Consider the following 15,845-nt stretch of genomic DNA (forward strand, 5'->3'; position numbering starts at 1 on the left):
CACACTATGACTACAGACACACTATGACTACAGACACACTATGACTACGGACACACTATGACTACGGACACACTATGACTACAGACACACTATGACCACAGACACACTATGACTACAGACACACTATGACTACAGACACACTATGACTACAGACACACTATGACCACAGACACACTATGACTACGGACACACTATGACTACGGACACACTATGACTACAGACACACTATGACTACAGACACACTATGACTACAGACACACTATGACCACAGACACACTATGACCACAGACACACTATGACACATACTCTCAGAGGCAAACCATCAGGTTAATATCTGGTTAATAATTGACTCACATTCACTCACACTGTTTTTGCTTGACTTGGCAGATGTCATGCTGCATCTGCATCACCCCAGGTTGTGTTAACAGAATGCCAGATCTAGTAAATAGGAAAATGGAATCGTTTCAAAACAAGAAAGTAAAGTAAATGGCAACTAAACAATTTCCATTTAAATGGAAACAAACTGTACATACGAGCTTTGAGTAGTTTGTTCCTTGACAGCTAACCACCCCAGCCTGTGCTCTTGAGCTTTGACGCTGAAGTCCAGAGGACCACTGGTCTACAGGAGGAGAACGAACAGTTCAGACATGTGGTATGTCTTCTCATCTAAAAAAAAAAGTGCCATATCCTTGCGAGCAAGTTTGTGCTAAATACCAGAGAAGTTTGAAACCGAGACACTCCAACATTTGATTACTTCCTGTAATGCCCGGCGAGGTATACGCACACCAACGTGTTTTGGAGTTTGATAGTTACTTCCATACTGGTTATTTAAGTAATCACTTGTTAAGTCTCTCCGTTTCAAACCTGTGGCGCTAGCATATACTGCTCCCCTCAAAAGGCCTAAGGATGGCTGCTAAAGCTCTCTCTCCTCTCTCTCTCTGTCTCTCTCTCTCTCTCTTCCAATCTCTGCCCCCCCCTCTCTCTCTCTCTCTTCCAATCTCTGCCCCCCCCGCCCCCCCCTCGCTCTCTTCTCTCTCTCCCTTCCCATCCTGCCTCCAGCTATTTTCCCTGCAGGGGGAGGCTAAACTAAAGAAGCAGGAAGAGATGATGCATCACAAACTCCCCCCCTACGTACAAAACATGGACCGCCTCGGAGACACTGAGCTGTGAGGACTAACTTTGAGATTGGATTGACCCCCTTTGGGTTTGAGGGGGCGGGGGGGGGGTTTAGTGAACGTTTTACTAATAATTGTGTGATTATAGTTATTTGTTTAGTATTTTCTCCTCTTCGTACGATACTGTAGATGTACTATTTAACTAACTTATTGTTAAAATAATATTTATTAAACTGTTTTAATGTGTTAACGTGTTTTACATATGGATAAGGACGATAAATAAACAATTCACCCTGAATTGTTGTTTTTCACCATGATTAGTTTCAGTTGTTCTGTCTGTTTGCTCTATGCAGGGATGCAAAGCTCCGATCCCTGAGGGTCTCAGCGGCTGCTGAAATGTCTGGAGCCCTGGGCCTGTATTCACAAAGTGTCTCCAAGTAGAAGTGCTGATGTGCGATCGGGTTCCCCCCCATCTTGTTACTACAGATTATATATATATATTTTTTTTTAAAGGCAAAACTGATCCTAGATCAGCAGAGACGCTTTGTGGACACGGGCCTTGGTGTGAATGGTATGGGGTTGACTACAGTCAGGGCCTTGGTGTGAATGGTATGGGGTTGACTACAGTCAGGGCCTTGGTGTGAATGGTATGGGGTTGACTACAGTCAGGGCCTTGGTGTGAATGGTATGGGGTTGACTACAGTCAGGGCCTTGGTGTGAATGGTATGGGGTTGACTACAGTCAGGGCCTTGGTGTGAATGGTATGGGGTTGACTACAGTCAGGGCCTTGGTGTGAATGGTATGGGGTTGACTACAGTCAGGGCCTTGGTGTGAATGGTATGGGGTTGACTACAGTCAGGGCCTTGGTGTGAATGGTATGGGGTTGACTACAGTCAGGGCCTTGGTGTGAATGGTATGGGGTTGACTACAGTCAGGGCCTTGGTGTGAATGGTATGGGGTTGACTACAGTCAGGGCCTTGGTGTGAATGGTATGGGGTTGACTACAGTCAGGGCCTTGGTGTGAATGGTATGGGGTTGACTACAGTCAGGGCCTTGGTGTGAATGGTATGGGGTTGACTACAGTCAGGGCCTTGGTGTGAATGGTATGGGGTTGACTACAGTCAGGGCCTTGGTGTGAATGGTATGGGGTTGACTACAGTCAGGGCCTTGGTGTGAATGGTATGGGGTTGACTACAGTCAGGGCCTTGGTGTGAATGGTATGGGGTTGACTACAGTCAGGGCCTTGGTGTGAATGGTATGGGGTTGACTACAGTCAGGGCCTTGGTGTGAATGGTATGGGGTTGACTACAGTCAGGGCCTTGGTGTGAATGGTATGGGGTTGACTACAGTCAGGGCCTTGGTGTGAATGGTATGGGGTTGACTACAGTCAGGGCCTTGGTGTGAATGGTATGGGGTTGACTACAGTCAGGGCCTTGGTGTGAATGGTATGGGGTTGACTACAGTCAGGGCCTTGGTGTGAATGGTATGGGGGTTGACTACAGTCAGGGCCTTGGTGTGAATGGTATGGGGTTGACTACAGTCAGGGCCTTGGTGTGAATGGTATGGGGTTGACTACAGTCAGGGCCTTGGTGTGAATGGTATGGGGTTGACTACAGTCAGGGCCTTGGTGTGAATGGTATGGGGTTGACTACAGTCAGGGCCTTGGTGTGAATGGTATGGGGTTGACTACAGTCAGGGCCTTGGTGTGAATGGTATGGGGTTGACTACAGTCAGGGCCTTGGTGTGAATGGTATGGGGTTGACTACAGTCAGGGCCTTGGTGTGAATGGTATGGGGTTGACTACAGTCAGGGCCTTGGTGTGAATGGTATGGGGTTGACTACAGTCAGGGCCTTGGTGTGAATGGTATGGGGTTGACTACAGTCAGGGCCTTGGTGTGAATGGTATGGGGTTGACTACAGTCAGGGCCTTGGTGTGAATGGTATGGGGTTGACTACAGTCAGGGCCTTGGTGTGAATGGTATGGGGTTGACTACAGTCAGGGCCTTGGTGTGAATGGTATGGGGGTTGACTACAGTCAGGGCCTTGGTGTGAATGGTATGGGGTTGACTACAGTCAGGGCCTTGGTGTGAATGGTATGGGGTTGACTACAGTCAGGGCCTTGGTGTGAATGGTATGGGGTTGACTACAGTCAGGGCCTTGGTGTGAATGGTATGGGGTTGACTACAGTCAGGGCCTTGGTGTGAATGGTATGGGGGTTGACTACAGTCAGGGCCTTGGTGTGAATGGTATGGGGTTGACTACAGTCAGGGCCTTGGTGTGAATGGTATGGGGTTGACTACAGTCAGGGCCTTGGTGTGAATGGTATGGGGTTGACTACAGTCAGGGCCTTGGTGTGAATGGTATGGGGTTGACTACAGTCAGGGCCTTGGTGTGAATGGTATGGGGTTGACTACAGTCAGGGCCTTGGTGTGAATGGTATGGGGTTGACTACAGTCAGGGCCTTGGTGTGAATGGTATGGGGGTTGACTACAGTCAGGGCCTTGGTGTGAATGGTATGGGGTTGACTACAGTCAGGGCCTTGGTGTGAATGGTATGGGGTTGACTACAGTCAGGGCCTTGGTGTGAATGGTATGGGGGTTGACTACAGTCAGGGCCTTGGTGTGAATGGTATGGGGTTGACTACAGTCAGGGCCTTGGTGTGAATGGTATGGGGTTGACTACAGTCAGGGCCTTGGTGTGAATGGTATGGGGTTGACTACAGTCAGGGCCTTGGTGTGAATGGTATGGGGTTGACTACAGTCAGGGCCTTGGTGTGAATGGTATGGGGTTGACTACAGTCAGGGCCTTGGTGTGAATGGTATGGGGTTGACTACAGTCAGGGCCTTGGTGTGAATGGTATGGGGTTGACTACAGTCAGGGCCTTGGTGTGAATGGTATGGGGTTGACTACAGTCAGGGCCTTGGTGTGAATGGTATGGGGTTGACTACAGTCAGGGCCTTGGTGTGAATGGTATGGGGTTGACTACAGTCAGGGCCTTGGTGTGAATGGTATGGGGGTTGACTACAGTCAGGGCCTTGGTGTGAATGGTATGGGGTTGACTACAGTCAGGGCCTTGGTGTGAATGGTATGGGGTTGACTACAGTCAGGGCCTTGGTGTGAATGGTATGGGGGTTGACTACAGTCAGGGCCTTGGTGTGAATGGTATGGGGTTGACTACAGTCAGGGCCTTGGTGTGAATGGTATGGGGTTGACTACAGTCAGGGCCTTGGTGTGAATGGTATGGGGTTGACTACAGTCAGGGCCTTGGTGTGAATGGTATGGGGGTTGACTACAGTCAGGGCCTTGGTGTGAATGGTATGGGGTTGACTACAGTCAGGGCCTTGGTGTGAATGGTATGGGGGTTGACTACAGTCAGGGCCTTGGTGTGAATGGTATGGGGTTGACTACAGTCAGGGCCTTGGTGTGAATGGTATGGGGTTGACTACAGTCAGGGCCTTGGTGTGAATGGTATGGGGTTGACTACAGTCAGGGCCTTGGTGTGAATGGTATGGGGTTGACTACAGTCAGGGCCTTGGTGTGAATGGTATGGGGTTGACTACAGTCAGGGCCTTGGTGTGAATGGTATGGGGTTGACTACAGTCAGGGCCTTGGTGTGAATGGTATGGGGTTGACTACAGTCAGGGCCTTGGTGTGAATGGTATGGGGTTGACTACAGTCAGGGCCTTGGTGTGAATGGTATGGGGTTGACTACAGTCAGGGCCTTGGTGTGAATGGTATGGGGTTGACTACAGTCAGGGCCTTGGTGTGAATGGTATGGGGTTGACTACAGTCAGGGCCTTGGTGTGAATGGTATGGGGTTGACTACAGTCAGGGCCTTGGTGTGAATGGTATGGGGTTGACTACAGTCAGGGCCTTGGTGTGAATGGTATGGGGTTGACTACAGTCAGGGCCTTGGTGTGAATGGTATGGGGTTGACTACAGTCAGGGCCTTGGTGTGAATGGTATGGGGTTGACTACAGTCAGGGCCTTGGTGTGAATGGTATGGGGTTGACTACAGTCAGGGTTTGCAGGGCCTTGGTGTGAATGGTATGGGGTTGACTACAGTCAGGGTTTGACACGGGCCTTGGTGTGAATGGTATGGGGTTGACTACAGTCAGGGTTTGACACGGGCCTTGGTGTGAATGGTATGGGGTTGACTACAGTCAGGGTTTGACACGGGCCTTGGTGTGAATGGTATGGGGTTGACTACAGTCAGGGTTTGACACGGGCCTTGGTGTGAATGGTATGGGGTTGACTACAGTCAGGGCCTTGGTGTGAATGGTATGGGGTTGACTACAGTCAGGGTTTGGCGTTTGAGAATACAATACAATACAATACACGATGTAGCAGAGGAATCACAACACAAAAGTGGTCTGAGGACATTTCCAGCTAGTCTGACGGCTTGGTCTGTAGTTTGATCTGTAACGTTCTATTTAACAAAGCAAATGGCCTGCAAAAGGCAGGAAACACTCAGCAAAGCTTCCACACCACTTAGCGAGAACCCCAGTTTAAGAGACTCATTTTGAAACTAAATCAAAAGGTCTTCAAGATAAGGAATCTAGTATCTGTCTTGGTTTTTTCTCATGACGCATTTCATTTTCTTCCACTACATTCTTGGCTCGTCTCCCAAATAGACCTCGTTTTACTCACTGGGCACACAACATCACGTGGTATCTGAGGGTTAATTGAGTTTTACAGTTGTGAGTGAGTGGACCTGCGCACAGCATCAGCGAAGAATGGTGTTGGGAGGGAAATTTACTTTTATAAAGCAGCCCGAGGTTTCCGATATCTCAAAATGTTGAATCAATCTTATTGGTGACAACTTTTCGACCACTCAGGTCTTCATCACCTTTAATACCTCCACACAGAGATCTGTTTGATTCACACTTGATTCATGTTTGATTCACATATGATTCATCTGTCCTATCTCCACACAGGGACCTGGTGACGAGCCAGCATAACCCCGCCCTCACCACCACCCCTTCGAGGAACTTCTTCGCTACATTCCTGCCCCAGACCAGACGGGTACCTGGCAAGACGCCTCGAGGACTTCCTGGATCCTCACCAACACAGGCCTCTCTGGGATGCAAGGACCCCGCAGCCAATCAAGTGAGACCATATGTTCCTCCGGAAATTAGGACATTTCTATTTAGACTGAGACGCTGGATTTATAGACCCTTAGGGATGTGTTTTAAGGGGGCTAGATAAAGTTTCAGTGGAAAATCCCTTCCACTCACTGTGTGTGCAGTACTGTGTTAGATACCTCCCGAGTGGCGCAGTGGTCTAAGGCACTGCATCGCAGTGCTAGCTGTGCCACTAGAGATCCTGGTTCGAATCCAGGCTCTGCTGTAGCCGGCTGCAACCGGGAGACCAATGGGGCGGCGCACAATTGGCCCAGCGTCGTCCAGGGTAGGGGAGGGAATGGCCGGCAGGGAGGTAGCTCAGTTGGTAGAGCATGGCGTTTGCAACGCCAGGGTTGTGGGTTCGTTTCCCACGGGGGGCCAGTATGAAAAAGAAAAAGAATAATGTATGCACTAACTGTAAGTCGCTCTGGATAAGAGCGTCTGCTAAATAATGTAAATGTAAATGTAAATGTAGATAACTGTTACTCGAGTGGCTTTAAACTTATACCAGTATTTAGCAGTTTTCACCATTTATTTCATGATTAGCAGTAAGCATTTTTCTAGAAAACCTATTGACAACATAAGTATTTACAGTGGGTATCATACTGTAAGTATTCACCCCCCTTGGATTTTTTTCACATTGTGTTGCGTTACAAATTGGGATTGAAATATATTTAATTGTGATTTTTTTTTTTGGGTCATTGATCTACACAAAATACAAATTAATAAGAAAATGTATTGCTAAAATATAGTCGTTGCGTAAGTATTCAACCCCCTTTGTTTAGGCAAGACTAAATTAGTTCAGGAGTAACATTTGGCTTAACAAATCACATAATAAGTTACATGGACTCTGTATGAAATAATAGGGGTTTGCATGGTTGTTGAATCACTAACCCTTCCTCTATCCCCCATACATACATCTCTAAGGCCCCTTAGTCAAGTATTGAATTTCAAGCACAGATTCAACTACTAAGACCAGCGAGCTTTTCGAAAGCCTCATAAAGAAGGGCAGTGATTGGTAGATGGGTATCAATAACAAATCAGACATTGAATATCTTTTTAAGCATGTTCAAGTTAATAATGATGCTGTGGATTATATATTAAAGCACCCAGACACAACCCCCACCTGTGGACGTCGGGCCCTCATACCACCCTCATGGAGTCTGTTTCTGACCGTTTGAGCAGACACATGCACATTTGTGGCCTGCTGGAGGTCATTTTGCAGGGCTCTGGCAGTGCTCCTCCTGCTCCTCCTTGCACAAAGGCGGAGGTAGCGGTCCTGCTGCTGGGTTGTTGCCCTCCTACGGCCTCCTCCACGTCTCCTGATGTACTGGCCTGTCTCCTGGTAGCGCCTCCATGCTCTGGACACTACGCTGACAGACACAGCAAACCTTCTTGCCACAGCTCGCATTGATGTGCCATCCTGGATGAGCTGCACTACCTGAGCCACTTGTGTGGGTTGTAGACTCCGTCTCATGCTACCACTAGAGTGAAAGCACCGCCAGCATTCAAAAGTGACCAAAACATCAGCCAGGAAGCATAGGAACTGAGAAGTGGTCTGTGGTCACCACCTGCAAAACCAGTCCTTTATTGGGGGTGTCTTGCTAATTGCCTATAATTTCCACCTGTTGTCTATTCCATTTGCACAACAGCATGTGAAATGTATTGTCAATCAGTGTTGCTTCCTAAGTGGGCCAACTTTTTTTTTTTTTTCATACTTCCCACGGGAAACGAACCCACAACCCTGGCATTGCAAACGCCATGCTCTACCAACTGAGCTACATCCCTGCCGGCCATTACCTCCCCTACCCTGGACGAATTGTGCGCCGCCCCATGGGTCTCCCGGTCGCGACCGGCTACGACAGAGCCTGGATTCGAACCAGGATCTCTAGACCACTGCGCCACTCGGGAGTACTGCTTCAGTCTGCTTTCCACCAGACACTGGGAGAGGAATTCATATTTCAGCAGGGCAATAACCTAAAACACAAGGCCAAATCTACACTGGAGTTACTTACCTAGAAGACAGTGAATGTTCCTGAGTGGCCGAGTTACAGTTTTGACTTAAATTGTCTTGAAAATCTATGGCAAGACTTGAAAATTGCTGTCTTGCCATGATCCCCATCACCTTGACAGAGCTTGAAGAGTAATGGGAAAATATTGGGACAATCAAGGTGAAAAGCTCTTAGAGACTTGCCCAAGAAGACTCACAGCTGTAATCACTGCCAAAGGCGCTTCTATGTATTGACTCAAGGGGGTGAATACATACAGTGGGGAAAAAAAGTATTTAGTCAGCCACCAATTGTGCAAGTTCTCCCACTTAAAAAGATGAGAGAGGCCTGTCATTTTCATCATAGGTACACGTCAACTATGACAGACAAATTGAGAAAAAAAAATCCAGAAAATCACATTGTAGGATTTTTAATGAATTTATTTGCAAATTATGGTGGAAAATAAGTATTTGGTCACCTACAAACAAACAAGATTTCTGGCTCTCACAGACCTGTAACTTCTTGTTTAAGAGGCTCCTCTGTCCCCCACTCGTTACCTGTATTAATGGCACCTGTTTGAACTTGTTATCAGTATAAAAGACACCTGTCCACAACCTCAAACAGTCACACTCCAAACTCCACTATGGCCAAGACCAAAGAGCTGTCAAAGGACACCAGAAACAAAATTGTAGACCTGCACCAGGCTGGGAAGACTGAATCTGCAATAGGTAAGCAGCTTGGTTTGAAGAAATCAACTGTGGGAGCAATTATTAGGAAATGGAAGACATACAAGACCACTGATAATCTCCCTCGATCTGGGGCTCCACGCAAGATCTCACCCTGTGGGGTCAAAATGATCACAAGAACAGTGAGCAAAAATCCCAGAACAACACGGGGGGACCTAGTGAATGACCTGCAGAGAGCTGGGACCAAAGTAACAAAGCCTACCATCAGTAACACACTATGCCGCCAGGGACTCAAATCCTGCAGTGCAAGACGTGTCCCCCTGCTTAAGCCAGTACATGTCCAGGCCCGTCTGAAGTTTGCTAAAGTGCATTTGGATGATCCAGAAGAGGATTGGGAGAATGTCATATGGTCAGATGAAACCAAAATATAACTTTTTGGTAAAAACTCAACTTGTCGTGTTTGGAGGACAAAGAATGCTGAGTTGCATCCAAAGAACACCATACCTACTGTGGAGCATGGGGGTGGAAACATCATGCTTTGGGGCTGTTTTTCTGCAAAGGGACCAGGACGACTGATCCGGGTAAAGGAAAGAATGAATGGGGCCATGTATCGTGAGATTTTGAGTGAAAACCTCCTTCCATCAGCAAGGGCATTGAAGATGAAACGTGGCTGGGTCTTTCAGCATGACAATGATCCCAAACACACCGCCCGGGCAACGAAGGAGTGGCTTCGTAAGAAGCATTTCAAGGTCCTGGAGTGGCCTAGCCAGTCTCCAGATCTCAACCCCATAGAAAATCTTTGGAGGGAGTTGAAAGTCTGTGTTGCCCAGCAACAGCCCCAAAACATCACTGCTCTAGAGGAGATCTGCATGGAGGAATGGGCCAAAATACCAGCAACAGTTTGTGAAAACCTTGTGAAGACTTACAGAAAACGTTTGACCTGTGTCATTGCCAACAAAGGGTATATAACAAAGTATTGAGAAACTTTTGTTATTGACCAAATACTTATTTTCCACCATAATTTGCAAATAAATTCATTAAAAATCCTACAATGTGATTTTCTGGAGAAAAAAATTCTCATTTTGTCTGTCATAGTTGACGTGTACCTATGATGAAAATTACAGGCCTCTCTCATCTTTTTAAGTGGGAGAACTTGCACAATTGGTGGCTGACTAAATACTTTTTTCCCCCACTGTATATCATACTTATCTAATCAAGGTACAGTATACAGTATTAGTGTTTATTTTTCATTAATCATTACAGAGTATTTTGTGTAGATCGTTGACCCAAAAAAAGCAATTTTAATCCCACTTTGTAACACAATAAAATGTGGAGGAGGGGGTAAATACTTATGATAGGGAAGTCTATAATCAAAAAACGCCCTGTGTTTTGGAAAACAAACCGCTTTCATGTATCTTATTCTGTGAAGGCCAAGGACCCATTACCGGTCTCCAAGGAGCCCAGGCCGGTGAATAGCGCTGGGGGAACCAGCGAGCAGCAGGCCGGGCCCAACTCCCACCCCAGACAGAGACGACACCAGGACCACGAGAAGGAGAGGAAGGAGTTGTTCTCCAAGCCACAAATTCAGGTTTCAACTCCTGTATTACTAAGGAAAGGATGTTGCCTAGTGGGCATGTTTTGGATTTTAATTAGCAAATTCCACTTTCTGTAACAAAGTTACTGGCTTTACATTTACATGCTTTCCCTCCTTGAATACCCCGTAGAAGTATAATGACGTTCTATTTACATATTACATTCTAAAGAGATCAATTGGTAAAGAGATCAATCGACCAAAACAATGGAAATGCCATGGCAACGCCATTCAAGATTCAAGTTTTAATGTCACATGCACAGTACAGTGAAATGCCTTTCTTACAAGCTCTAAACCCAACAGCAGTAATCAATAACAATGTATTACTAAAAATAACAAGGTAGAACAAAAACACAAGACAAATACAAATAAGAAATAAGAACAGGAGAAAGTAGGTAAGCATACTATACTGAACAAAAATATGAACGCAACAATTTCAAAGATTTTACTGAGTTACAGTTCAGGTAAGGAAATCAATCAATTGAAATCAATTCATTAGGCTCTAGTCGATGGGATTTCAAATGACTGGGAATCAGAGCATGTGAGCGGAGTTGATCGGTTCGACATCCCGCTCATCGCTCTTGGAGAGGCTGTCCTTTCCTGCCGCTCTGCTAAAAGCTCACAAAAAAAATATATTTAAAAAAATCATTAAAATCACAATTTAACCAACACCCATCTATTTTTTGTGTATACGTTACCTGGACCTACCAATTGGTTTTAAGTATTGAAACCAAACCATATGGATTTGAATGAAAAGTATTTGAATAAACATGAAAAGGTGAATGTAAGATGCGAACATCTGGAACTTGGACGTAGACGCAGGGAGTCAGGAAGCAGGTGCAGATGGTCCATTTAATAATAACGAACATGGAGAGTTACAAAACAAGAGAAGCGTCTGGACGTGAAAACTGAACCAATACTGCCTGATTACTGAGGCTACTGAGGGCTATATGAAGGGAGCGTAACCAGGGGGGTGATGGAGTCCAGGTGTGTTTAACGATGGGGAGCAGGTGTGCTTAATGATGGTTGCCAGGTGTGCGTAATGATGGTTGCCAGGTGTGCTTAATGATGGTTGCCAGGTGTGCGTAATGATGGTTGCCAGGTGTGCGTAATGATGGTTGCCAGGTGTGCGTAAGGATGGTTGCCAGGTGTGCGTAATGATGGTTGCCAGGGGTGCGTAATGATGGTTGCCAGGTGTGTGCAATGCGGGTTGCCAGGACCGGTGGTTAGTAGACCGGCGGCGTCGAGAGCCGGAGGGAGGGAGCAGGAGTAGTGTAGCGTGACACATTAAAATCACAATTGAACCAACGCCCATCTATTTTTGTGACTACCTGGACCTACCGTTCGGTTTTGAAGTATCTGAAAAGTATTTGAATAAACATGAAAAGGTGAATGTAAGAAGCGCTCATCATTTCAAATAGGCTACATGTCATATTAAACAGCATATAAACACTCTAAATAGGTCAGGAGACAGACAGGGAGTCTAAGAAGGAATGAAAATGAATTATTTAGGCTATATTATTGATATTATTTCAAGGCTAAAGCCTACACAGAAATACATTGTGAAACATTAGCGAGTGCGACACAATAGGCTGGTAGGAACATAAAGGGCTCAGCATTTAAACAACATTTTGTTGTATTAAATCATTATAGTCTATAAATTGCCCATATACACTACCGTTGTAGTTTTTTGGTCCATTAAAATAACATCAAATTGATCAGAAATACAGTGTAGACATTGTTAATGTTGTAAATGGCTATTGTAGCTGGAAACGGCTGATTTTTAATGGAATATCTACATAGGCGTACAGAGGCCCATTATCAGCGACCATCAGTCCTGTGTTCCAATGGCACGTTGTGTTTGCTAATCCAAGTTTATCATTTTAAAAGGCTAATTTATCATTAGAAAAGCCTTTTGCAATTATGTTAGCACAGCTGAAAACTGTTGTGCTGATTTAAAGAAGCAATAAAACTGGCCTTCTTGAGACTAGTTGAGTATCTGGAGCATCAGCAATTGTGGGTTCGATTACAGGCTCAAAATGTCCAGAAACAAATAACCTTCTTCTGAAACTCGTCAGTCTATTCTTGTTCTGAGAAATGAAGGCTATTCCATGCGAGAAATTGCCAAGAAACTGAAGATCTCGTACAACGCTGTGTACTACTCCCTTCACAGGACAGCGCAAACTGGCTCTAACCAGAATAGAAAGAGGAGTGGGAGGCCCCGGTGCACAACTGAGGAAGAGGACAAATACATTCGTGTCTAGTTTGAGAAACAGACGCCTCACAGTTCCTCAACTGGCAGCTTCATTAAATAGTACACGCAAAACACCAGTCTCAACGTCAACAGTGAAGAGGCGACTCCGGGATGCTGACCTTCTAGGCAGAGTTGCAAAGAAAAAGCCATATCTCAGACTGGCCAATAAAAATAAAAGATTAAGATGGGCAGTCTAAGATATGGCTTTTTCTTTGCAACTCTGAGATATGCTCTAGCCTTTGGGAATCTCTCTCCAGTCAAATTGGGCACGCTCCTTGCTCCAGCTCCGCTCACATACTATGCCGGGAATACAGATATGCATCTGTTGGTCACAGATGCCTTAAAAAAGAGGTAGCGGCATGGGTCAGAAAACCAGTCATTGACCACCATTTTGCCTCATGCAGTGCGACACATATCCTTCGCATAGAGTTGGTCAGGCTGTTGATTGCGGCCTGTGGAATGTTTTCCCACTCCTCTTCAATGGCTGTCTGTGCGAAGTTGCTGGATATTGGCGGGAACTGGAACACGCTGTCGTATACGTCAATCCAGAGCATCCCAAACATGCTTAATGGGTGACATGTCTGGTGAGTATGCAGACCATGGAAGAACTGGGACATTTTCAGCTTCCAGGAATTGTGTACAGATCCTTGCGACATTATCATGCTGAAACATGAGGTGATGGCGGCGGATGAATGGCACGACAATGGGCCTCAGGATCTTGTCACGGTATCTCTGTGCATTCAAATTGTCATTGATAAAATGCAATTGTGTTCATTGTCCGTAGCTTATGCCTGCCCATACCATAACCCCACCGCCACCATGGGGCACTCTGTTCACAACGTTGACATCAGCAAACCGCTCGCCCAAACGACGCCATACACGTGGTCTGCGGTTGTGAGGCCGGTTGAACGTACTGCCAAATTCTCTAAATTTGGTAGAGAAATAAACTTTAAATTCTCTGGCAACAGCTCTGGTGGACATTCCTGCAGTCAGCATGCCAATTGCACGCTCCCTCAAAACTTGAGGCATTGTGTGACAAAACTGCACATTTTAGAGTGGCAGTGTACAGTGTACAGATCCTTACGACATGGGGTCGTGCATTATTTACATTTACATTTTAGTCATTTAGCAGACGCTCTTATCCAGAGCGACTTTACAGTTAGTGAGTGCATACATTATTACTTTTTTCATACTGGCCCCCCGTGGGAATCGAACCCACAACCCTGGCGTTTCAAGCGCCAATTATCTACCAACTGAGCTACACGGGGCCATTATCATGCTGAAACACGAGGTGATGGTGGCAGATGAATGGCACGACAATGGGCCTCAGGATCACATCACGGGATCTCTGTGCATTCAAATTGCCATTGATAAAATGCAGTTGTGTTGGTTGTCTGTAGCTTATGCCTGCCCATACCATAACCCTGCCGCCACTAGGGGGCACTCTGTTCACAACGTTGACATCAGCAAACCGCTAGCCCACGTGATGCCATGCACGTGGTCTGCGGTTGTGAGGCTGGTTGGACATACTGCCAAATTCTCAAAAACGACGTTGGAGGCGGCTTATGGTAGAGAAATGAACATTACATTCTCTGGCAACAGCTCTGGTGGACATTCCTGCAGTCAGCATGCCAATTGCACGCTCCCTCAACTTGAGACATCTGTGGCATTGTGTTGTTGTGACAAAACTGCACATTTTAGAGTGGTCTTTTATTGTCCCCAGCACAATGTGTACCTGTGTAATGATCATGCTGTTTAATCAGCTTCTTGATATGCCACACCTGTCAGGTGGATGGATTATCTTGGCAAATGAGAAATGCTCTTTAACAGGCACGTAAACAAATTTGTGCACAACATTTGAGAGAAATAAGCTTTTTGTGCTTATGGAACATTTCTGGGATATTTTATTTCAGCTCATGAAACATCGGACCAACACTTTACATGTTGCTTCTATATTTTTGTTCAGTGTATATACAGGATCAGTCAGTTCCAGTACCATATTTACAGTGTGTAGGGATACTGGAGTGATGGAGGTAGATATGTATAAAGGTGACTAGGCATCAGGATATATGATAAACAGAGTAGCAGCAGCGTATATGATGATTGTATGTGAATAGGTGTGTGTGTGTAGAGTCAGAATACAGTGCATTCGAAAAGTATTCAGACCCCTTCACTTATTCCGCATTTTGTTAAGTTACAGCCTTATTCTAAAATCTATTAAATAAAATGTTTCCCTCATCAATCTACACACAATACCCCATAATGACAAAGCGAAAACAGGTTTTTAGACATTTTAGCAAATGTATTACAAATATAAAACAGAAATACCTTATTTACATAAGTATTCAGACCCTTTGCTATGAAACTCGAAATTGAGCTCAGGTGCATCCTGTTTCCATTGATCACCCTTGAGAGGTTTCTACAACTTGATTGGAGTCCACCTGTGGTCAATTCAATTGATTGGACATGATTTGGAAAGGCACACACCTGTCTATATAAGGTCCCACAGTTGACAGTGCATGTCAGAGCAAAAACCAAGCGAGTTGAGGTTGAAGGAATTGTCCGTTGAGTTCCGAGACAGGATTGTGTCGAGGCATTTCTGCAGCATTGAAGGTCCCCAAGAACAAAGTGGCCTCCATCATTCTTAAATGCAAGAAGTTAGGAACCACCAAGACTCTTTCCTAGAGCTGGCCACCCGGCCAAACTGAGCAATCGGGGGAGAAGGGCCTTGGTCAGGTAGGTTACCAAGAACCCGATGGTCACTCTGACAGAGCTCCAGAGTTCCTCTGTGGAGATGGGAGAACCTTCCAGAAGGACAACCATCTCTGCAGCACTCCACCAATCAGGCTTTTATGGTAGAGTGGCCTGGCGGAAGCCACTCCTTAGTAAAAGGCACATGACACCCTGCTTGGAGTTTGCCAAAAGGCACCTAAAGTGCTCTTAGACCATGAGAAACAAGATTCTCTGGTCTGATGAAACCAAGATTGAACTCTTTGGCCTGAATGCCAAGCGTCACATCTGGAAGAAACCTGGTACCATCCCTACGGTGAAGCATGGTGGTGGCTTCATCATGCTGTAGGGATGTTTT

General features: G+C 45.9%; 1 protein-coding gene across 3 annotated transcripts in view; it reads left to right on the forward strand.

Moving 5' to 3' along the window:
* The window catches only part of wdr91 (WD repeat domain 91), a 44,517-nt gene that overhangs the window by 7,516 nt on the left and 21,156 nt on the right, over positions 1-15,845 (forward strand). For 2 of the 3 annotated variants that reach the window (XM_045214631.1, XM_041872385.1), the window contains exons 5-8: positions 570-652; positions 1,060-1,166; positions 6,053-6,224; positions 10,342-10,500. In XM_045214631.1, coding sequence (XP_045070566.1) covers positions 570-652; positions 1,060-1,166; positions 6,053-6,224; positions 10,342-10,500 — 521 coding nt within the window. The remainder of the gene's footprint in view (positions 1-569; positions 653-1,059; positions 1,167-6,052; positions 6,225-10,341; positions 10,501-15,845) is intronic. The other variant, XM_045214632.1, reaches the window with a different exon arrangement.

Source organism: Coregonus clupeaformis, unplaced genomic scaffold (genome assembly GCF_020615455.1).
Source record: "Coregonus clupeaformis isolate EN_2021a unplaced genomic scaffold, ASM2061545v1 scaf0289, whole genome shotgun sequence".
Taxonomy (NCBI): domain Eukaryota; kingdom Metazoa; phylum Chordata; class Actinopteri; order Salmoniformes; family Salmonidae; genus Coregonus; species Coregonus clupeaformis.